At 44.4% G+C, this 24,378-nt stretch overlaps 2 protein-coding genes across 4 annotated transcripts in view; one reads left to right on the top strand and one right to left on the bottom strand.

Annotated features, from left to right (window-relative positions):
- Positions 1-20,821, top strand: part of LOC138642934 (E3 ubiquitin-protein ligase RNF31-like) — a 203,791-nt gene extending 182,970 nt beyond the window's left edge. The window contains exons 10-15 of one of the 2 annotated variants that reach the window (XM_069731560.1): positions 1,292-1,410; positions 2,853-2,966; positions 3,040-3,097; positions 3,833-3,911; positions 16,062-16,230; positions 19,670-20,821. In XM_069731560.1, the coding sequence (XP_069587661.1) occupies positions 1,292-1,410; positions 2,853-2,966; positions 3,040-3,097; positions 3,833-3,911; positions 16,062-16,230; positions 19,670-19,723 (593 nt within the window). In that variant the 3' untranslated portion in view covers positions 19,724-20,821. The remainder of the gene's footprint in view (positions 1-1,291; positions 1,411-2,852; positions 2,967-3,039; positions 3,098-3,832; positions 3,912-16,061; positions 16,231-19,669) is intronic. The other variant, XM_069731561.1, reaches the window with a different exon arrangement.
- A 688-nt stretch (positions 20,822-21,509) lies between these two features.
- Positions 21,510-24,378, bottom strand: part of IMPA1 (inositol monophosphatase 1) — a 42,146-nt gene continuing 39,277 nt past the window's right edge. For both annotated transcript variants that reach the window (XM_069731562.1, XM_069731563.1), the window contains exon 9: positions 21,510-23,767. In XM_069731562.1, the coding sequence (XP_069587663.1) occupies positions 23,646-23,767 (122 nt within the window). In that variant the 3' untranslated portion in view covers positions 21,510-23,645. The remainder of the gene's footprint in view (positions 23,768-24,378) is intronic.

The following is a 24,378-nucleotide window of genomic DNA, read 5'->3' as shown; positions in this document are numbered from 1 at the left end:
ACAATGATCCAAAGCACACCGCCAGGGCAACGAAGGAGTGGCTTCGTAAGAAGCATTTCAAGGTCCTGGAGTGGCCTAGCCAGTCTCCAGATCTCAACCCTATAGAAAACCTTTGGAGTTAGTTGAAAGTCCGTGTTGCCAAGCGAAAAGCCAAAAACATCACTGCTCTAGAGGAGATCTGCATGGAGGAATGGGCAAACATACCAACAACAGTGTGTGGCAACTTTGTGAAGACTTACAGAAAACGTTTGACCTCTGTCATTGCCAACAAAGGATATATTACAAAGTATTGAGATGAAATTTTGTTTCTGACCAAATACTTATTTTCCACCATAATATGCAAATAAAATGTTAAAAAAACAGACAATGTGATTTTCTGGATTTTTTTTTCTCAGTTTGTCTCCCATAGTTGAGGTCTAACTATGATGTAAATTACAGACGCCTCTCATCTTTTTAAGTGGTGGAACTTGCACTATTGCTGACTGACTAAATACTTTTTTGCCCCACTGTATATATACCTATTCTATGTGTACACATTTATTCTACCTATTCTAATGTAAGCTGTCAGTGTGATTTTACTGTACACTGCAATGAATTGCCGGCTTTTCTCTCTAACAGCGCTGCGTATTTCTCGCAAGTCACACTGCTGGTCCGTGTGTGATCCGTATTTTTCAGGCTTCCATAGACTTTCATTGGCGTATTTCTTGCGCAGTACGGTGACAAACGCAGCATGCTGCGATTTTCTATGGCCGTAGAAAGCCGTATAATACGGATCCGTAAAATACGGCAGATAGGAGCAGGGGCATAGAGAATAATTGTGCCGTATGTTTTGCGAGTTTTACGGACGTTGTTTCTGCGCTCTTACGTCCGTAAAACTCGCAAGTGTGACGCCGGCCTAAGGGTTTGTGCACACAGTTTCTTAGATGCCGCTGTACCCTCTGTGTTTTTGAAGTAGGAGTTGCTTCAGATAACTTTGTGATCTGCTCCTTTTTATGGCCTATTATCGAGCTATTCTAAAACCACTATGAACCACGTGGCAGTCGCAGATTGCTAACAGCGCCATAGTACAGAGCTACAGGGTACTCTGCTGTCATACAACCTCTCACAAAGCGCTGCCATGTGCAAGACCTAAGATAATGTAATAAAAAATGCCAGTTTTGTGGCAATACATTTTATTAGGAATTTTGATACCCTGACAGTGGAAAATATTTTTCAATGTAATACTAATTTCCAGAATGTTTTACAAAATCCACCTTGCCTGTGGTCATTTTATTTTTGTGCCTCCGTACAGAATGTCCATCTTGCAGATTTCGGTTTGATTTGTGGGAAGGCGGATGTCTACATTTTAAGTGCACACAGTGTCGGCATGATTTCTGTGGAGGATGTGGAAGAGCTTTTTATCAGGGATCTGTAAGTGCCATCTTTTACTTGTTATTATTTAATGATCTTTATTTCTATAGCACCAACACATCCGGCAGCATTGAGAGGTGACAAGTACAAGCAAGATCAGACCTTACAGAGCAACTCATTACTCAATAATGGAAGTGAAGGCTCTGGTCACAAGAGTGAGAAAATAGGGATGACTACAGTTGGTGCCAATCAATTTTCCATTGGCCATGTGAGTAATCTGTGATTGCTGCAGAGGAGCCCTGAGAATTGCCTCTTACCTGATGGCATCCACAGCTACTCTGTGGATTATCGCGACCAGGTATAATGTCATCGTGGTGGAGTAACACACAGTGACTTTGCACCAATCATCAGAAGAGCCTCGGTGCGTCGGGTAAGAGGTAGTTCTCATGACTCTCATCCTATGGCTGCAGATCACTGTTGACATCAAGAGACTGGGTCATGTGAATTGATTCACACTAACTCTACAGGTGACATAAGAATTAAAATTTGCTTGTATTTTATAATCACTCAGTCATCATTTATAATTAATAATGCAGGATCGCTGCATGAACTGGACACCAGCAAGAATCTGTATATGTACAGGTAGTGATACTGAGTGTATGGAGTGTGGTTTATACTGAAAATCATGTTGAAAAAAAGGCATCAGATTTTGAGTAAAAACAAGGGATGATGTTACATTAGTGATGTGATCAGCCTGCCTATAAGACCCCCTTTACATGTCCGTTTTTTCACAGATACAATTATAATCTATGGTGCTGCACATATATCCATGTTTGTATGGACCATGTATCCAAGCAAACCACACGGAGACATGTCTGTTTTTTTTACCAGCAGCACGGATGACAAGGGACAGTACAAGTTTATGGTCCATGTAAAACACGTACAGGGCACGGATGTCATCAGTGCTGTACAAGTTTAACATTGCAAAGTACAGTAGAAGCTTTGGAATTGTTTTTTCTTAAGCCATATGGGAGAAAAAATGGCACACTGATCCAAAACACTGACACCTGTAGAGTTTTTCCGGTACCAGTTTATATGGACATGTGAAGGGGGCCTTAAGATGTATTTTTAGAGTTTCTTAAAACCAATGGACACTGCTTGTCCTGGTTGCGCATTCCAAGAAGCTGGTGCAGCACAAGAAGAGTCTTGAACAGAAATTTATGGAGGTTGGGCCACCATTGCAGTGTCATTAGCCTATTCGTTGGATAGAAATAGGAGCCTGACTGCTGCACTCAACATGGATTGAAGAAAGGAAGATTTAATTAATGGGAAGACCGATTTGGTAGTAAGTTTCAATAGTAGTTTCTGAAGTCTCAAAGACTATTCCCGCACTCTATAAGTCACTTTACCTATGTGTACAAAATCTACAAGAAAAATCTATCCGTCATGTCTGAATGTATAGAAGTGACCTCAGTACATTTAATTTCCTCTTTTATTCTTAGGAATGTGACTTCTCTGACGACTGCCGAGGGAAGGGATTACACGCTCATCACACACGTGACTGTTTCTATTATTTGAGAGACTGGGATGTATGGAGACTGCAGAAGCTTCTGCAGGTAATGCCGTCTTCCTAAAGATGTCTTTTAAAGCACCCTGTAACTTCTTTAATGTGTTATTTAATACTTACAGCATAATGGAATAAAGTACAGGAGTGGCATATCTGAAGAGTTGCCAGGTCCCTTGGAAGGTAACTTTTCATGTCCATTTTATCTTCCATTTCTGCGGGTCCAGTTGAGCAGAGCGCTTTGTGATCTCTGGCGGTCACACTGAGAATGAATGGAGAGGAGTTGTACATGGCTCAACCTCCGCTCCGTTCAGACAGGGCCCTTCATATCCCAGGTCTTGGAATCAGGGGGGTTTATCAGCGATCGGGATGTTATATCTTAGCCCAAGGATAATTTCTAAACTTGGTACAACCCCATGAAATGGGTTGTCTCGAGTTGCTAAATTGCAAGGTGCTTGCACAAACAACTTTGCAATTTACCTCATCAACAGAGGGATTTTTATTTTTTTTAGTTTACAGCTCTTTGCCAAAGTTCATGGCCACTCTGCAGCCACCGAGTGACCGGTAGCCTAAGCAAGGAGCATATAGGATCTATACTTTAGGCCCACTCTGAAGTATTTGCTGGATGGGATCAGCTCGATGCTCATGCTCTCCTCCCTTTCAACAAGTCACTTGGGTCCAGTCTAGTCACCAATCCGCTGGTCCAAGCTGTCAGTCTTAAGGAGAACACCTCCCCTGGTGAACAGGAAGTCAGGAGAGACATGAGCGGTGCACTCCTGAGAACTAATCATGTGTAAACCCCTTTATTGTGTTCATAAATTAATTTAATTTTATTTTTACAGATAGACTAGAATATGCTATCAAACATGTCTGAAATAAATACACAAATGTTAAACCAAATATATAATTTATTTTTAGGACTCTTTAAATTACGGAGCTCCAAATTTAAGCTGCACACAGAGAAGGCAGAAAGCACAGAAGAAAAGGTCTCCAAAGAGTATGTAATAAACTTGCCATACTGTATCTGCAGACCTAAATATAAACTGCTCACATTATACTGGGGCTTAGTTACTGTGTTGGCTTTTTATCATTTTTTTTTTTCATCAGGGAGGAATCACAGTATTAAGCAGTATTATTACTGCCCCGTCTTACTGCATATTGTCCCTCTACTGTCTCATCATCCTGCCCCCTCTCTATACTGTTTCCCCCCACACTTCCGCCTCTCCATTCTGTCCTCTCTTGATCTCACCCTTTCTTTACCGTGCCCCCACACTGTCACGTTTCCATACTGTCCCCCCATACTACCCTCTCCACACTCTCCCCTACAATGCGCTCTCATACTGTCCTCTATATATTGTGCCCCTCTCACACTTCCGCTAATCTTTAGGAGACGCATTGCAAGAGTGAGAAGATTGCTTCGCGCAACCCCGATCTATGGTGGAGGTCAATGCTCTCTGGCAGGAACCAGAGCTGCAGGAATTTCCTTACTCTCCGGAATCTCAGGCTTGCGAGATGTCACCTGTGCACTACACAGACGTCACCTCAGGCCGGGGAACCAAACAACTCCTTATGGGAATTTCCTAAGCTTCTAGATTCCCTAACTCCTGTCTACCGCCAGAGAGCACAGACCTGGACCATGGACCAGGGTTGCGTGAAGTCATCCACTTGTCTCTTCAGTCACCCCATGCTGTTCATCACTCTTTTGCCTGCCATCTACAATAAAAGTCCACTGTAACTTTAGGTCCTATGAAGTGCTCACCTTCCACATCACCACTATGGCGCAGCAGTGAAGAGGTGACGTCATCTCACTGCTGCATGTCAGGGTGAGGAGGCAATTAGACTTCTATGCCCTGGAGGTTCTGCCACTCACATGTCGACATGTTGAATTGCATATAGATCTGAAAGACATGACACAATGAAAAGCAGATAACAGTTCTTCCGGTTCTACAAGCCAGCTGAACAATTGGTTCAGAGAACCAGACAAGTTGCTTAGGGTGAGATGCCCTTCTTACTTCATGGCAGGAGTGACCCTGGGTAGAATAATGCATGATAGCCAGACCTCCCTCGTCTTTATTCCACTAACAGCTCGGTGGTGGAACCAGTGGTACGGCCATATCTCCAAAGTGCCCCAAGAGCTGTTTTTCAACACAACATCAGTCCCCAGATCACTTGTGCTACTGTGAGCAGCCTGCGATGACTGAACGTGCTACCATGGCCTGCAGCGTCTCCGGACTTGTCTCCCATAATTCACATCTTGTACACCAATGATCGGCAACTGCAAAGGGCGCCGCCAACTGGTGATCTTAATAATTTAGGTGCCCTAGTGGAGAACATTCCACTGGTAATATTAATAATATAACTGACAGCAGATGAGGCATGTTTGTGCGGGGATTTCTACACTTGACGTTCATACTTGATACTGATGGATCAAAATGTTTTGAATATTTTGTTTGTTTTTTCATTATTTCCATATCCGTAACAGTCATTACATCCTATAATTTCACAACTTTTCTTTCTCGGTGTTGCAATTTCCATGTTGAATGTACGAGAAGTATTTTGCCAGTGTTACTTAATTTGGCCACATGATAGCGACCTTTCCCACTCTGTTGGTTATTATCACAGGAGAGTTTGAGTCCATCGGTTTGTAAGATTTTTAGTTTTTGTATCCAGTAAACTTGCTCTCAACAGTGTGAATTTGTTATAAAAGATGGCGGAATATAGTCTATTGAATGAACAATGCAGTTTTGTCCTGCTGGGTACCAGGAGGTTGTTTGAGGCCCCTTTCACACATCTGTGTCTCCGGTACGTGTGGTGATCATTTTCACACGTACACAAGTAGACCCATTCAAATGAATGGGTCTTTGCACAAGTCAGTGTGTTTCCACGGACCATGTGTCCGTGGGAAAAACATACTGACATGTCCGTTTTTTGCCGTCAGCACGGACTGCAAAATGTCCCGCACACGGAGAACACACTTTGATGTCCTCCATGTGACACATATGGCCGCCAGGGAAGAAGCACTACAGTAAACGCTGTTCCCCGGCGGCTGGTGCTGAAGCCGGCTGTCATCATTCTCCCCTGCTCTGCCGGCGAGCAGAGAATGATGACCATTATAGTAAAGTCCGCACGATAGCAAGTGGTGGCTTTTGGGACTTTTACACCCATCATCCGACACCTACTGTTGCTAATAACAGTGACAGTAGTGCGGATGATCGGGGTATTCCACAGCCATCGGCTGCGATCGTTCGGAAATAAATGAATGACAAATTCGACGTGGGTTCCCCCCTATTTTATTGAACTAACCAGAGAAAACTCACAGCTGGGGGCTGCAATCCCCAGCGGTCAGCTTTTGCAAGGTTGGTTATCAAGAATAGAGTGGTCCCCACGCTGTTTTTTCAATTATTTAAATAAATGATTAAAAAAAATGGCGTGGGGTCTCCCTCATTTTTGACAACTAGCCTTGCGAGACCGCTAAGTCATCTGGGTCATTTTGCAATGCGTCACTGGGAACGGAAGCTGACAGCAGCATCGCGCGCATCGGAACAGCTTCGGTGGACGCCGGAGGGTGAGTATATACCTATTTTTAATTTCTCCTTCGCCACATTGGGGGGACACAGAACCATGGGTGTTATGCTGCTGTCACTAGGAGGCTGACACTAAGTTGAGACAAAAAAGTTAGCTCTTCCCCTGCAGTATTTACCCTCATGCTGGGTTCCAGAGACCCTGTTATTATTATTATTTTATTATTATACATTTTTATAGCGCCATTTATTCCATGGCGCTTTACATGTGAATACGGGGCAAATAACAAGGCACACGGGTACATAAGGAGGGAGGACCCTGCCCGCGAGGGCTCAAAGTCTGCAGGGGATGGGTGATGAAACACTAGGAGAGGGTAGGGAAGGTTGTGCGGCAGTTCAGTAAGTTTAGGATCACTGCAGGCTGTAGGCTTGTCGGAAGAGGTGAGTCTTCAGGTTCTTTTTGAAGGTTTCTATGATAGGCGATGTGATGGGGTAGAGAGTTCCAGAGTATGGGGGAAGCATGGGAGAAGTCTTGGATGCGGTTGTGGGAAGAAGAGATGAGATGAGTAGAGAAGGAGGTCTTGAGGGGATCGGAGGTTGCGTGTAGGTAGGTACCGGGACACCATGTCACAGATGTATGGAGGAGACGGGTTGTGGATGGCTTTATATGTCATTGTGAGGGTTTTGAACTGGAGTCTCTGGGCAATAGGAAGCCAGTGAAGGGCTTGACATAGGGGAGAGGCTGGGGAATAGCGGGGAGACAGGTAGATTAGTTGGGCAGCAGAGTGTAGGATGGATTGGAGTGATGCCAGAGTGCTAGAGGGGAGTCCAGAGAGTAGGAGGTTGCAGTAGTCGAGGCGGGAGATAAGGGCATGCACTAGCGTTTTTGCGGTGTCACGGTCAAGGAAAGCACGGATTCGGGAAATATTTTTGAGTTTGAGATGGCAGTAGAAGGCAAGGGCTTGGATATGTGGCTTGAAAGAGAGGGCAGAGTAGAGAATCACCCCAGTTCAAGCTTAGTGTCCATAAGACGCACACTGGGTCTGCTATTCAGACCAGAGTTTTTTCGGATTTTCCACAATTTATCCCTTTTACCTGGACGAAGGGGCGACGGAACCTTTCAAGGCTCCGATCTCCCCGAACCAACAACAGGCGAACACGGGAGTATGACCTGTCCGTATCCTCTCCTGCAATGTGGGATGCCACTGCCTGGGCTGATTTTAGTGGTGACATGCCCCTTCAAGGGCACCGATCTCCCTCCCCCCCCTCTCTATCAGATGAGCACTCGAGTGGTACCTCCAGTATCCTCTTCTGCAGCCAGGCCACATTGCCGGACATTTTGCCCTGCCCACTAGGTTTTACCCTCGGCTGTTCAGAGGCACTTTCCATTGTGGCATCTGTGCAGTCCCCACTGCATCACCACTGAAAGCGGATGATGGAAGGAGGCGGACGGTTCCTCTCCACCCCCCTTTCAGTGGATGGAGGCTCCCCCAACCTTGCACCGTCCTAACTGCCCCGGGCACAGCTCTGACCTGCTCTTATCGGGGTAAGTGCACCGGGAGGGGTCGTTTCTTCAGCGGCATACAAGGGCTCTATAGCGGCAGGGTCCCTGCAGAGCTCCGCGGCACATTTCTCGTCGGTCCGCATGTGCGCGCCGGCCGAAGCCATAAATTTAGTCCCCGACTTCGGCCTTGTGTAGGCCACATCCCGGTAAGCTCCGCCCACCGCTCGCATCACTCCAGCGGCTCTGCCCCCAGTCCTGGCGCTTCTCGCTCCTTGCGAGACTACCTCCCAGCTCTCGGCCGCCATCTTTTTCCCACTGCAAGCAGCTCTGCCGCCCTCTGCACGTGTCGCCCTGGATGCCGGTTTACTCAGCGCCATCATCTTCGGATTGCGGGACACAGGACCTGGGTAAGGAGACGGCACTAGGTGCTTCCCTGCAGCTTTACCCCACATCGCTTCCACTAGCAGTGTTTTTTCATTATATTGGGGTACATCATGTCGCAGTCAAAGACTAAAATGACTACAAAGGTACATACTACCTTTTTCACTGCGTGTACCACCTGCCAGGCTCCTCTCCCTCGGCCTCAAAGCTCCCCTCTCTGCCCAGCCTGTGATGCCCAATGTGCCCAGGAGTCCTCCGCTGCTACCGACCCCAGTGTATCTAGTCCCCCTGAGTGGGCTGCGTCACTGTCACAATCCATGGCTTCGCTGGCCAAAGTGATTGAATCCCTCCATGACCCCTCTGGGGAGCGGGGCACTCATCTAACTGGGTTAAGAGACCCCTCCATTACAGGGAATCATCGGCCAGCAGGGGCCGCTCTCACCGGAAGGAGGTACGGACATCAAAAAAACGGATCCGCACTACCTCTCCTAAGCATTCACCACGCCATTCAGCCTCTGATGGCTCCACTTCTCGCTCACCCTCTCCAGAGGTTCACACCGATCATGACTCTGAGTATGAGTCTGAGGCATCCTTGGACCCGGATTCTCCGGAGTTTCAAGCGACTGTGGATTCTCTCATTGAAGCTGTCAATCATGCGCTAAAGGTCGATGATGACCCTAATTCGGCTCCGGATCATGCGGTTTCTTTTACAAGAACCAAGTGATCCCATAGGGTGTTCGCCTCTCATCCGGACTTTTTGGAGATAGTCAGGCAACACAGGAAGCGACCGGATAAGCGCTTTATGGGTAAAAAGACCCTGGGAACGAAGTATCCCTTTTCCGCAGATCATGTCAAAGATTGGATGGAACTTCCACTAGTAGATCCTCCAGTATCGCGTTTGTCTGTACCTGATGATGCTTCAATTAAAAATCCCACAGAACGCCAAATAGATTCCATGGCTCGCTCAGTGTATGAAGCCTCAGGTTCCTCGCTATTCCCTTCCTTCGCTGCGGCATGGGTCGCAAAAGCAATGGTTTTCTGGGCAGATGCCCTTGCAAAATCCATTCAGGACCAGGCTCTTCCGTCTGAGGCGGCGGATCTCGCCAAACAAATCGCTATGGCTGGAGACTGTGATGTATGCGTCTTCAGATGCAGCAGACTGTGCGACAATTTCTGCCTCAAACGCCGTCACCATTAGGAGAGCACTATAGCTTAGAGAGTGGCGCGCGGACTCATCTTCTAAAAAGTCTCTGATTTCTCTGCCTCTTCAGAGCGGACGTCTGTTTGGAGAAAAACTAGACCAGCTTATTTCTGATGCTACAGGAGGGAAAAGCAAATTCCTCCCGCAGCACAGGCCTAAAACTGCTTTTCATCGTCAGCAACATTTTTGCTTTCGGCCCTTTCGCAGTAGCCCTTTCTGGTCCTCCTCCACACCCTTGTCCAGATCAGAACGCTCTCCACGTACAGAGAGAAACTCTCGGCCCTCATACAGGCCAAATCAGTCCTGGCGAGGTAAGCCTAGGCAACCCAGAACTAGGGGATCCAGGCCCTCCAGATTTCCTTCACAATGACTCGGGGAGTCTTCCGGTCGATACCACCAAAGTAGGCGGACGCCTGCTTCTCTTTCAACATGTCTGGCTTTCCGTCATTCACGACGAATGGGTCAGAGACCTGGTGACTTCCGGTTACAAAATAGAATTCACCTCCTCCCCTCCAGCTCGGTTTTTTCCCTCTCGTCTTCCAAGTTCAGGAGCTCAGTCTCGCGCGCTTTATCGTGCCATCGATTCTCTTTGCCAAAACGGGGTCATTGTTCCGCTTCCAGAGCACGAGAATTTCAGAGGTTTTTACTAAAACCTCTTCGTCGTTCCAAAAAAGGACAGGACGGTGCGCCCTATTTTGGATCTAAAGCTCCTAAACAAATATGTAAAGGTCCGGCACTTCAGGATGGAATCCCTCCGGTCAATCATCTCCTCAATGGAGAGAGAATTTTTAGCATCAATAGACATCAAAGATGCTTATCTCCATATCCCAGTCTTGCCGACACATCAAAGGTTCCTGCGTTTTGCCATCCACGAGGACCATTTTCAATTCACGGCCTTGACACCGCGCCAAGGGTATTCACAAAGGTCATGGTGGCGGTCATGGCCACTCTTCATTCCCGAGGAGTGGTCGTGTTGCCCTACTTAGGATGGACCTTTGATCAGGAAGTCGTCTATCATGCCTGCGAAACAAGCATTACCTTGGATACCCTTTCACACCTGGGCTGGCTAATCAACTTGGACAAGTCCTCCCCCGTTCCATCCCGATGAATCTCCTTCCTAGGCATGATCCTGGATATGTCCAGGGGGCTGGTCCTACTTCCCCGATCCAAGGCCCAAGCGCTTCAACAGGGAACCCGGACACTTTGTCGTCCCTTCCCTCATTCCATTCGTTTCGCCATGAGGATTCTGGGGAAAATGGTGGCCGCAATGGAAGCGGTTCCCTTCGCCCAACTGCATCTCCGTCCCTTACAACAGGCTCTACTGGACAATTGGGACAGGAGTCCCTTATCCCTCGATCGGCCATGTTCTCTGACCCTGCGGATTAGGCAAGCGCTCAAATGGTGGACTTTGGAGTCATCTCTCAGCCAGGGAACGTCTTTTCTCCCAATTCACTGGCTGGTGGTTGGGAAGCGGTATTTCACTACCACACTGCCCAGGGATGTTGGTCATTGTGGGAGTCGAGACTTCCGATAAACATCTTGGAGATTCGAGCGATCAGATTTGCCCCGAGTCATTTCCTTGCGGGTCACCCAATTCGAATTCAATCAGACGTCACAGCTGTGGCGTACATGAACCATCAGGGGGGTACTTGCAGTAGGGTGGCGATGCGGGAGGTCTCACACATTCTCCGCTGGGCCGAGCGCAACGTGCATGCAAAACTTCCAGATCAATTATCCTCAAGGTCGAAACCCTTCCATTTAATGCAATGTTGCCGTCAATGTCTGATATGTCTAGGATCCATCACAAGTTCTACCTTATACGCCATGTCCTCCTTCAAGTCCACCTCATTGAGCAGAAGAAATCCTGTCGGTTCAAGAGGCTTTAGACCTGAACCAACCTATGCACTTACGGACAGATTTATCATGAATAATGATAATAAATTAATAATGAAATGAATATTCCCTGCCAGCGCACTGAATATACATTTCTCTTTAGCAGCAGGCACAGGAGTTAGCCGCAGCAGCCTGCTCCTGCATCCGGTGACTCGCTGCTCCGCCGCTGCCGCTCCCCTTCCATCTTCTGGGACAATGAATCGAGTAGAAGCTGAGGGGGGTGTTTTCAGCACAAAAAATGTGCTGAAAACTCAGCTTGTACTCTAGTGCAGTGGTCCCCAACTCCAGGCCTCGAGGGCCGCCAACAGTGCAGGTTTTCAGGATTTCTTTAGTATTGCACAGGGGTTGGAATCATCACCTGTGCAGATGATCACATTACCACCGATGCAATACTAAAGAAATCCTGAAAACCTGCACTGTTGGCGGCCCTCGAGGCCTGGAGATGGAGACCCCTGCTCTAGTATATATGGTATATTAATTATGTAGAATAGGGGGCAGGTCAGTGAGGGATCAGTGACCTGTCACAAGCCATACAGATGAATACCTAAGCAGAGCATCACATAAAGACCCCCCACACAGGCAGCCCCAGAGCACGAGCATATCATTAACTCATAACTGAAAATAAAGATTAAACACTAACCACAAGACTGATTTCATCAACCAATGTATCATTTTAATCAGTATAACGCCGCCAACCTGACACTGTAGGTTACTCAGCACAATCCTGCTGACAGGTTCCCTTTAAAGCCAGTCAATGAAATTGCAGCTAGGGTTTATCTCCTTGCTGTTTCTGTTCTTTACTCTACTCTGCATCTACCTTTTGTTTGCTTATAGGAAGTATGCTGCATATTATCTAACTGTACATACTTTTTGTACTTCGAGGTTTTATTTATTCACTGCACTGCCATGTCACTGGCAGTGCTTTTGGATAGACATCTTATGGATAAGAAAACATTTGAGGGTGTTTTCGTGACTTCTCACTCTCATCCTATTGAGGCAGGAGAACAGATGCAAATTGGGGCCTGCAGAGAGTCCAAGAAGGTAATTAAACTTGAAACACCTGCTCAGTTCTGTCTACACTGCGGTAAACGGGTCATGTGATGATTCATTGTTTCCGATAAAATAATGAATTTCTTAAAGCTAAAGAGAAAGAAAGAATCATTAATATTTAAGGACACTGGTTCTAAAACTTTGAGGTGATGTCACATGCACACTACTGTTTTTTTTTTTACAAGTGTCTTTGGTTACCAAATCTGGAGTTATAGTTACTTCTACATTTGTTGACTCAGATTCCTCCTTAGATCTCATTGAGAGTGATTTTGCTAAACAGTGTGGATACACAGTTTCACCTCTTGGTCCTCCTGTTCAAATAACCGCAATTGATAATTCTCCCCTTATCTAAAGTCTGTCAACTATGAGACCTTGTCTTCCAGATTTTATTCAGAATTTCGAGTGTTTTTTTTTTTTTTTTTTTTTTAGACTGAATGTGAAGTTTTTCCCCCACGTAGGTCTTATAATTGTGCCCAGATGAATCACATTAAGGGACAGGCTGTCCTTGATTGGGTACAATCTACTAATCTTAAAGCTTTACAGAGATTCTTTTTAGGTTTTACTAATTACTATTGTAAGTTCATTAAGAACTTTTCAGTCATAGTCAAACCTTTTACTGATATGAGCAAGAAGGGTACTGACTTTTCCTCTTGGTCTACTGAAACTGTTGATGAAAGATGAAAAAAACAGCGGTCCGGTCTGGTGCCTCCCATCTTCTTACGATGACGTCCTCTTCTTGTCTTCACACTGCGGCTCCGGCACAGGTGTACTTTGTCTGACCTGTTGAGGGCAGAGCAAAGTAGCGCAGTGCGCAGGCGCCGGGAAAGGTCAGAGGCCCGGCGCCTGCGCACTGCAGTACTTTGCTCTACCCTCAACAGGGCAGACAAAGTACACCTGCACCGGAGCCGCAGCGTGAAGACCAAGATCCTATGAAGGATAGGAGGCCCCGAACCGGACCGCGACGCCCACCGCAGCGGGACCGCCCCTGGGTGAGTATAATCTAACTTGTTTTTCTTATCTTTCTGGATACATCTGGGGCTTATCTACAGCATTATAGAATGCTGGAGATAAGCCCCTGATGCCGGTGGGCTTAGCTCATCTTCGATTTTGGGGGTGACAGGTTCCCTTTAAAAATTGCAACTAGGGTTTATTTCCTTGCAGTTTCTCTTCTTTACTCTGCAACTACCTTATTTTTCTTTTTATGAAGTAAGTGACATATCTAAAAGTACAGTGGGGCAAAAAAGTATTTAGTCAGTCAGCAATAGTGCAAGTTCCACCACTTAAAAAGATGAGAGGCGTCTGTAATTTACATCATAGGTAGACCTCAACTATGGGAGACAAACTGAGAAAAAAAAATCCAGAAAATCACATTGTCTGTTTTTTTATCATTTTTTTTGCATATTATGGTGGAAAATAAGTATTTGGTCAGAAACAAACAATCAAGATTTCTGGCTCTCACAGACCTGTAACTTCTTCTTTTAGAGTCTCCTCTTTCCTCCACTCATTACCTGTAGTAATGGCACCTGTTTAAACTTATCAGTATAAAAAGACACCTGTGCACACCCTCAAACAGTCTGACTCCAAACTCCACTATGGTGAAGACCAAAGAGCTGTCAAAGGACACCAGAAACAAAATTGTAGCCCTGCACCAGGCTGGGAAGACTGAATCTGCAATAGCCAACCAGCTTGGAGTGAAGAAATCAACAGTGGGAGCAATAACTAGAAAATGGAAGACATACAAGACCACTGATAATCTCCCTCGATCTGGGGCTCCACGCAAAATCCCACCCCGTGGGGTCAGAATGATCACAAGAACGGTGAGCAAAAATCCCAGAACCACGCGGGGGGACCTAGTGAATGAACTGCAGAGAGCTGGGACCAATGTAACAAGGCCTACCATAAGTAACACTACGCCACCATGGACTCAGATCCTGCAGTGCCAGACGTGTCCCACTGCTTAAGCCAGTACATGTCCGGGCCCGTCTGAAGTTTGCTAGAGAGCATTTGGATGATCCAGAGGAGTTTTGGGAGAATGTCCTATGGTCTGATGAAACCAAACTGGAACTGTTTGGTAGAAACACAACTTGTCGTGTTTGGAGGAAAAAGAATACTGAGTTGCATCCATCAAACACCATACCTACTGTAAAGCATGGTGGTGGAAACATCATGCTTTGGGGCTGTTTCTCTGCAAAGGGGCCAGGACGACTGATCCGGGTACATGAAAGAATGAATGGGGCCATGTATCGTGAGATTTTGAGTGCAAACCTCCTTCCATCAGCAAGGGCATTGAAGATGAAACGTGGCTGGGTCTTTCAACATGACAATGATCCAAAGCACACCGCCAGGGCAACGAAGGAGTGGCTTCGTAAGAAGCATTTCAAGGTCCTGGAGTGGCCTAGCCAGTCTCCAGATCTCAACCCTATAGAAAACCTTTGGAGGGAGTTGAAAGTCCATGTTGCCAAGCGAAAAGCCAAAAACATCACTGCTCTAGAGGAGATCTGCATGGAGGAATGGGCCAACATACCAACAACAGTGTGTGGCAACCTTGTGAAGACTTACAGAAAACGTTTGACCTCTGTCATTGCCAACAAAGGATATATTACAAAGTATTGAGATGAAATTTTGTTTCTGACCAAATACTTATTTTCCACCATAATATGAAAATAAAATGTTAAAAAAACAGACAATGTGATTTTCCGGATTTTGTTTTCTCAGTTTGTCTCCCACAGTTGAGGTCTACCTATGATGTAAATTACAGACGCCTCTCATCTTTTTAAGTGGTGGAACTTGCACTATTGCTGACTGACTAAATACTTTTTTGCCCCACTGTACATACTTTATACTTTTATTTTGTATTTCTTTCTCTACTATGCTGGGTTCCTTTTTCAGCACACTTTCTCTTTTGTAGGTAATTTACACTGTACACTGCTCTCCAGTTCTTTAGGAAGCACTTGATGGCATATTGGGCAGTTTAGGTCTGAGCTGCATCTTCTAGTCTGTGATTAGGGCAATCTCCACTAACAGGAACAATTAGGGACGGTGGATCAAGATCTCTAGTCTGTGCAGGAACTGGCACAGTCAAAAGCAGTTTTTTTAGTTTACCGACTTTCCCGAGTGAGTTGCTACTCTAGCATAACTGCATCACCGTAAGGACTTTCACTGAAACAATTCACCATGTTTGTGTTTTTTTAGATAATTGTATGACAAAAATAGGTTAACCGATTCTCCTATTACATTCAATAGACTAGTGACTTAAATGGGCAAGTTGATGACTCCGGCCTTAATCCTGAAGATCTAATCACAAAGCTCCATTTATCATTCACATGCTTTATATAATAAGCTCTTGCTCTCATAGTTGGTATCTCCTAGGTAAGACAATCTCATGGTATTTTGAGCTCACTGTGGTAACGTGGACAAAAACCTGCATCCCTGAGACAAATCGAATATATGTAGTATTTGAGAAGATTCTTATAATTCAATTAACTGTCAGTTCTTGCATTTTTATCAGAAATGATAGGTCCTCTTGAAGAAAAAAAAATAATGCCGTACTTTGATCTGCAGTTCACAATCGCGTTTTAAACTTTTCATTTGTTACAGAATAGAAGACAAGGAATACTTAGTGAAAATGATAAATGCCAATTTCTTGGATCCAGTTGATCTGTATACAGGAAAAGAAATGGAAGTAGAGCTCCAACGATGGAACGTAACCATTCCAGAAAACTGTAGGGCGGACAGAGAGGAACAATACCTACAGAAACTTCACCTGGTAAGAAATCAGGGCAAAACTTCAATGTGTCTGTGCTCCTGACAGCTGAAAATAAACTTTTTTTGGCTTCTTTTCCATTTACTGTAAGTGAATACATTTCTATGAAGCTTTAAACTGCAGTCTTTAATCTGTGTTTTGTTTTGTAACACAATGATATAATTTATACAAATACATGTTTTGCTTATACAGGATTGTCTTTTACTGAACCTGAATTGCAGCCAGTACCATTATTGGCAGAGCCAGTTTTGCACACCAGTTTTTTTGTTACTTTTTGCAGCATTCACTGTGTGGGATAATTAGATTTTTTCCAATTATTACAGAAGCAGGGACTTTTTTTTTTTTTTAGGATTAAACCTTTTTTTTATTTCACAGCCTTGGGGTAAATAGTTATTGGGGAAAAACATGAAGAAAAATTCCAGCTCCTGGTAAAAATTATTCCATGTAAAGAATTAAAACTATATCACTGCCTTTTTCACAACTCGATGGAAAGTGGCACACAATAATCCTACAATTTTTTTTTTTACATTTTAATAATTGTCAAGAAGAGCTTCCATTAACTTTTTTTTTCCATTTTTCATCCCATTTTTTAGGGGAGAGAAACTTTTAAAAAAGCTCCTGGTGTTTACATTTTTATTTGCTATGTTCTATAAATGTCTGTTTTTTACATGCATTTTATCCATGATTTTCACTGATAGAACACGTACCAATCAGTCTATAGGACACTTCACATGTCCGTGCTTTTGTTTTTTTTTTTAGACCGTGGGGCCAATTCAAAAAAGCTTTTACGCCACAAAATTGATGAAAAAGCTTTCAGACGTCACAACAGTTTTGTGCAACTTAAAGCTGCGCAAACATTATGATTACGGTAATGGCCTTCTCACGCCATTTCAGAGTAGCTGGGACGGGGTCACTCCTGCTCAACAAATTCATCAAAAGTGCCGGCTTTATATGCCAGAAATGCTATTTTTGGGTGACACGAATACTTTTTATTCCGCATTTTTTTTGGGGGGAAGGTGTGGGATAACGAGAAGCAATTTGTTTAGTTTTTTTTTTTAACAGAATTCCACAGTGCAGTTTAATTAAGGGTATGTGCACACGTTGCGGATTTGCCTCTGGAATTTTTTGTGCGGATTCTGCATCTCTTAGCAGAAAACGCAGGTGCGGATTTAATGCGTTTTTTATGCAGATTTTGTGCGGATTTCAGGCGTTTTTACCCCTGCGGATTTCTATAATGGAATGGGTACCAAAACGCTGCAGATCCGCACAAAAGTGACATGCTCCTTCTTTTAATCTGCCGCTTTTCTGCACCATTAGCACAGCATTTTTTTTTTCATTGATTTACATTGTACTGTAAATCACTTGGGGATCTGCAGTGTTTCTGCACGGAAAAATAACGCTGCGGATCCGCAGTAAATCCACAACGTGTGCACATAGCCTAAATCATTTTTATAGTTTAGGATGTTACAGAGACAGAAATATCAATTATGTACGGGTTCTGTTTTTATATAGTGCAACAGTAAAAGGTGGGTGGCTGTACGCCAAATCATTCTGAAGCTGGTCCCGACACCACCAGGAACAGTGCAGGCATATGCCCATCTAGTGTGGCACATCTCTCTGCCGGGGGTGTAGACTGAGTCTCTTGACAGTACTGTGCAGATCAGAAGTAGACGAGGAGAGGAAGAACAAGGAAAGGGCAGCAAAGCATCGAGGCAAAGAATGGCTGCTACTGTGAAGCTCTTATAGTGGGGGACACTGTAGGAAGCAGCTTCAGGTTGAAACAGCTGGTGGAGCTGCCGGAGAAGAATGTCACAGAGAAACATGGCTGAACCATTAGCCCAACTTAGAGATTGGCATAGAGCCTGCCACATAAAGCATCCATTATCACTAGGAGAGCCCAAGGGAGACAGGTGCCACCATGACACCTCCATGTTCATGAATGTTTATAGCTGGAAAGTAGAGCCCCACTAAGGCTACGTTCACATTGGCGTTCCGCCAATGTGCGTCGCTGTTGCGCCGGCGACGCAGCGGCGACGCGCCCCTATGTTTAACATAGGGGACGCGTGCGTTGTTTTGGTGGCGTTTTTCGCCACGTGCGTCGTTTCCGACGCTAGCGTCGGACGCAGGAAAACGCTACATTGTAGCATTTTCTGTGCGTCCGATTTTCGTCAAAAACGCACGCGTCGCAAAACGCGCGCGTTTTTACGTGCGTCGCGCGTTGCGTCGCCGACGCAGGGCGGCGCAACGCTAGTGTGAACCTAGCCTAAGTTGTGCTTCTGCCAGTTTTAGTTGGGTCAAAGTTGTGTGCAACAAGACTCCTGTGCTGATCGAGGGTTAGCTGGAGCCCTTGCTGCAGGCATTAAGCCTTTAGAGAAGACACAAGCCGATAGGAAGAAGTCTGCCTTCTAACATACCGGGTTCAGTATGAAATTCACTCCGTAATAGGAGTCTTGTAACAATTTGTAGATTCTGAGGGTCAATACGCATTTGAGCAAAGCAATGTGTAAATGAAGTAACTCCGCTTTGAATTGCAGTAGAAAGCAATCTGAGCAATAGAAGAGGGTGCTGTGCTCATCCACAGGGTCCTCTCCCTGCACAGCACTCATCTGTATTTGCGCGGGAAATGAGGGAAAGCCAAATACAACGTTCACATGTACCCTAGACCAGTATTCTATTTTAACCTAGACCACCAGGGAATTACATGCAGGCCCCCTCTTCTACCCAGTACCACCAGGTAGTAAAATGTGAACATACTATTCAGCCCTAGACCTGCAGGGAACTTTTTAATGGTATGAATATTTTTCTGTCCAATGATAACATAAGTATTCTAGGAGTGATACCTTTATTGGCTAACCAGAAAATTATTTTCTGGTTAGCCAATAAAGGTATCACTCCTAGAATACTTCTGTTATCATTGGGCAGAAAAGTATTCACATCGATTTTTCTGGCTAACACGGTACCACAATACAATTTGTTATTGTACATAGTGGTATGATAGAATTTTGCTCTATAGTTCCATGATCCTGTGCATATTGTATGATAACGGTGAACATGTTCTTTGTAATCGATGGTTTATGGGTGAAATTGAGCAATTAAACACTACCTGCAGTAATTAACATTATTGTCCATTTGCCTAACTATACCGGCTGGGGTGCAGCATAACCGGCTAAAGAACAGTGGTTACTGAAGAGGATTCTGCTTCTGAGCTACCATATCACAGTGGAATGGCAGGGTGGGCAGGGGCTGGTGGTTGATGTTACCAGCTGTGCCCATTCACTCCATGTACTTAGCCTGTGCTAAAAGCTACTCCAGCTGAATTATAAAACATAATTTGTGACCCCTGGTGGTTGGTGGTTTGGGTTAACTCTATATTAATCATTATCAGTTTGGCACCTGACCACAATTTTACTTGGATATTGCTTATGTTTTTTTTTTTCTACAGAAAATTAAGCAAGAAATCCCGCTGTATGTGAATCTAGATTTTTATGAAGAATGAATCCTCAGAGAAGAAAAAAACCTTTTCTAATTTCATCAATAATGAACTTCCACAGATGCAAGAGCTCTGTCCGAAAGCTTAAACCCTTCTACAAGAATGATCGCAGAATACTGGCTGCACATTTTAGAGGGATTTACAAACCCAGCTAATCATATTCTACCTATCATCTCTCGGTTACTAGCAACACACTAGACTGTTACAAATAAGCAAAAAAGAACAAAAGATGGAATTACTGAAACTCACTTCTCGTTTAACCCCTTCACCCCGAAGCCTGTTTCCAACTTCCTGACCAGGCTAATTTTTTAATTTCTGACCACTGTCACTTTATGAGAGAACTCTGGAACGCATCAACAAATCCCACTTATTCTGAGATTGATTTTTTCGTGACATATTGTACTTCATGATAATGGTAAAAATTTGTTTGATATAACTTGCGTTTATTTGGGAAAATATTGGAAATTTGGCAAAAATTTTGAAACTGTCTACATTTTCAAACTTTTTATTCTTATGCCCTTAAATCAGAGTTATGTCACACAAAATAGTTAATAAATAGCCTATGACAGAAAATACCCAGAAGTGACACCATTTTAAAAACTGCACCCCTCAAAGTGCCTAAAGCCACAGTCAAGAAGCTTATTAACTTTTTAGGCGCTTCACAGGAATTAAAGCAATGTGGAAGGAAAAAAAAAATGAACATTTTAATTTTTCACACAAAAATGTTAATTAAGCCCCACATTTTTCATATTTACAAGGGTAACATGAGAAAATGAACCATTTGTTGTGTAATTTCTTCCAAATACGCGCCTACCCCATACGTGGGGGCAAACTACTGTTTGGGTGCACGGCAGGGCCTGGAAGGGAAGGAGCGTCTATTTTGACTGCAAAATTGGCTGGAAAAGATGGCAGACGCCATGTTGCATTTGCAGAGCCCTTGACGTGCCTAAACAGTGGAAAGTCCCCACAACTAACCTCATTTTAGAAAACTAGACCCCTCAAGGAATGTATCTAGAGGAGTGGTCAGTACCTTAAACCCACAGGCACTTGACAGAATTTTATTACGTTGACCTGTGAAAAAGAAAAAAAATAAATTTTTCCAGCAAAAATATTGCTTCAGCCTCTTTTTCATTTTCATAAGGGTGACAGGAGAAAATGGATCATACAATTTGTTGTGCAATATATCTTGAGTATACAGATACCCCATATGTGGTGGAAAACTACTGGGCGCACGACAGGACTTGGAAGGGAAGTAGAGCCATGTGAATACTTGAGCACAATTTTGGCTGAAACAGATTGCAAATGCTCCTGCTATGCGAAAACGGCAACAAAACCCATAAGTGACTCCCTTTTGGAAACTACACCTCTTGAGGAATTCATCTAGTGGTATAGTGAGCCTTTTTAACCCTCAAGCGATTCACAGAATTGTGTAAAATTTTATCTCAGTCAATGTAAAAGTATCATTTTTCCACAAAAATGTTATTTTGGCCTCAAGTTTTCAAAAGGGAAAATACGGGAAAATGGACCACAAAATATGTTTTGCAATTTCTCCTTTCTCCACTTCAAGGTGTACCTAAATATGGATGGTCCCCATCACTAATGTCCTTCCTCTACTTGTGCCAAACAAGCCTCATCTGAATGAGGAGTGAAAGAAAGCCAGGCGTAGCGTGCAATTACAACCTTGTCTGGGAAGGATGTGTAGAAAAAGGGTGCTGTGCTCGGGTGGAGGCCAACACCACGCTACTGTATTAACCCTTTAATATGCTAATTTAGCATTTACATGGTTGACAACTTTACTAAAATTAAATATTTTTTATTTCAGTTTAACAAACACACGGAGATTGGTCAGTGCAGTATAAGAGGTATACAGTACAGTGGGTGAATAAGTTTGATGCTCACATACGACTTCATTTGAGTGGGCAACAAATCTACTATAAATACATTTTGCATAGGCAACCTTACGAACCATTTGCTATTCTTCAACACATTTCATTTTTTCTAGTAAGACTTTATGAACTCAGAGGGACAAATATTTTACTTTGGAAAGAAAAATACAGACCCCTGCATTTAGGAGTCATCTACCCTAAGGCTGCATTCACACTGCGTTGTGTGAACCTGTTTAACGGACGTTATACCGTGGCATAACGTAGTCCGTTAACGCCGCCATTACTTGTAATGGCGAATGCATCGCTAGTGCACGCCCACAATGGGCGTGCGCTAGCGATGTGCCGTCATTGAGTGACGGACCCCAGACGCGGCCTGCAGCGCTTCCGGGTCCGTCACTCCTAGCGCAGATGGAGCTAGCAGATGCTCCATCTGCGCTGCGCTAGCGCAGTGCCAAAGTCGGCACTTGCGTTAGTGCAGTCCGTTTAACGGATTTGTTGAATGGACTGCACAACGCAAGTGTGAACCTAGCCTTAGCAGTGCTACCTGGTTAGCACTGCAGCCTTGCAGCGCTGGGGTCCTGGGTTCTAATCCCACTCAGGACAACATCTGCAAAGAGTTTGTATGTTCTCTCCGTGTTTGCGTGGGTTTCCTCCGGCACTCCAGTTTCCTCCCACATTCCAAAGACATACTGATAGGGCTTATAGATTGTGAGCCCCATCGGGGACAGCTGTTATGAAAGGCAATTCAGAATCACAATGGACATGGAGGTCAGAGCACATACAGTGAACTGACAATAACCCAAAATAATAGAACGAGCTCTGAGACGTGGGAACTCTGCAGACCGCAATCCCTAAGCCTATCAAACCACACTAAAGGTAGCCGTGGAGCGCTCCTGACCAGAACCTAGGCGCCTCGTCACAGCCTGAGAAACTAGCTAATCCTGAAGATAGAAAAATAAGCCTACCTTGCCTCAGAGAAATTCCCCAAAGGAAAAGGCAGCCCCCCACATATAATGACTGAGTAAGATGAAAACACAAACATAGAGATGAAACTGATTTAGCAAAGTGAGGCCCGACTAGCTGAACAGAACGAGGATAGGGAAGATAACTTTGCGGTCAGCACAAAAACCTATAAAAAACCACGCAGAGGGGACAAAAAGACTCTCCGCACCGACTAACGGTACGGAGGTGGTCCCTCTGCGTCTCAGAGCTTCCAGCAGGCGAGAAAAACCAATAAAGCAAGCTGGACAGAAAAATAGCAACAAAATAACATAAGCAAAACTTAGCTTTGCAGAGCAGCAGGCCACAGGAATGATCCAGGGAAAAAACAAGTCCCACACTGAAACATTGACAGGAAGCATAGATCAAAGCATCAGGTGGAGTTAAGTAGAGAAGAAGCTAACGAGCTCACCAGATCACCTGAGGGAGGAAACTCAGAAGCTGCAGTACCACTTTCCTCCACAAACGGAAGATCCCAGAGAGAATCAGCCGAAGTACCACTTGTGACCACAGGAGTGAACTCTGCCACAGAATTCACAACAGACAGCGATGATAATTTGTGCAACACTGTAAAGCGCTGCGGAACATGTTAGCGCTATATAAAAATAAAGATTATTATTATTATTACCCTTAACCAAAGTCCAGGTGCTGTAGGAATATCCCACTGACAAAGACCAGTAATCATTGGGCACAGGAGCCTAGGGCATAAATAATGAGCTTCTTGTAAAATTCTGTACATGGTGCTGGAATTGTTCTTTAGAGGGAGTTATTCAATAGAAAAAAAACAACAGCAGCAAGGGCAGTAAAACTACTCCTCATCGTTCCCCGCTATCCCAGCAATGGTCCTCCTGTCTTTGGGTGCAGGCGACACATGCACGCCATTTGTAAATAAGTGGTGGCTGCAGCGGTCACCTGTCCTACTAATGCTAACATAGCTCAGTTCTGTGGAATCGGTAAAATATAGCATGTGATCATCCCAGAAAGTAGATAGCTCCAAAATGGCTTATTCTGAAATGAAGTGCATATACAAACAACACATTTCATTACTCCTTCTTGATATCGTCCCGCTCCAGTGGTATGATCTGAAGTTCTTTGGCAATTCGTTCTCCAATTTCCTTACTGCTTGCTGCAATCACTCTTCGGGACATCATGTCAAAAGGCCCTCCTGCGAGAAATATGGACAGAAGTGGCTGAAAAGCTTTTAAAATGTTTTTAAAATTACTTTGCATCATCAGAAAGTGCAATAAGAAGATAGCTGTCGCCGCGTAGCTCGGGACTATCGAGCAACCAGAGATCGCCGAGTGTTGCTGCCACATTGCAGATCAATGCAAGTGAATAGGGTCGCATTGCAACAAACAAGTCGCATGAAGTCCAACCACATCAGATTTTTTTAGCTGCCTTTTTGTCCCAGTACCCTTGGAGTCGCAATAGGACACCATTCACTTGTATTAGGCTGCGACGTAGCAGCAACATATATTAAACTATGAATAAGTGACACAGTAAAGTCGCCATGTAGCCCCCGGCTGTATATTCAAATGTTTAAAAGGAGACTATTCAAAATCAAAGCACTTGGATACCCAAGTATAGGTACAAAGCAGAGTATTGTAGGCATACTTCAGTGTATACATACATACAATCTACATACAGTACAGACCAAAAGTTTGGACACCTCATTTAAAGATTTTTCTGTATTTTCATGACTATGGAAATTGTAAATTCACACCGAAGGCATCAAAACTATGAATTAACACATGTGGAATTATATACTTAATAAAG

The sequence above is a fragment of the Ranitomeya imitator genome, chromosome 6 (assembly GCF_032444005.1).
Source record: "Ranitomeya imitator isolate aRanImi1 chromosome 6, aRanImi1.pri, whole genome shotgun sequence".
Lineage (NCBI taxonomy): Eukaryota > Metazoa > Chordata > Amphibia > Anura > Dendrobatidae > Ranitomeya > Ranitomeya imitator.
This window is presented reverse-complemented; position numbering and strand designations above follow the sequence as displayed.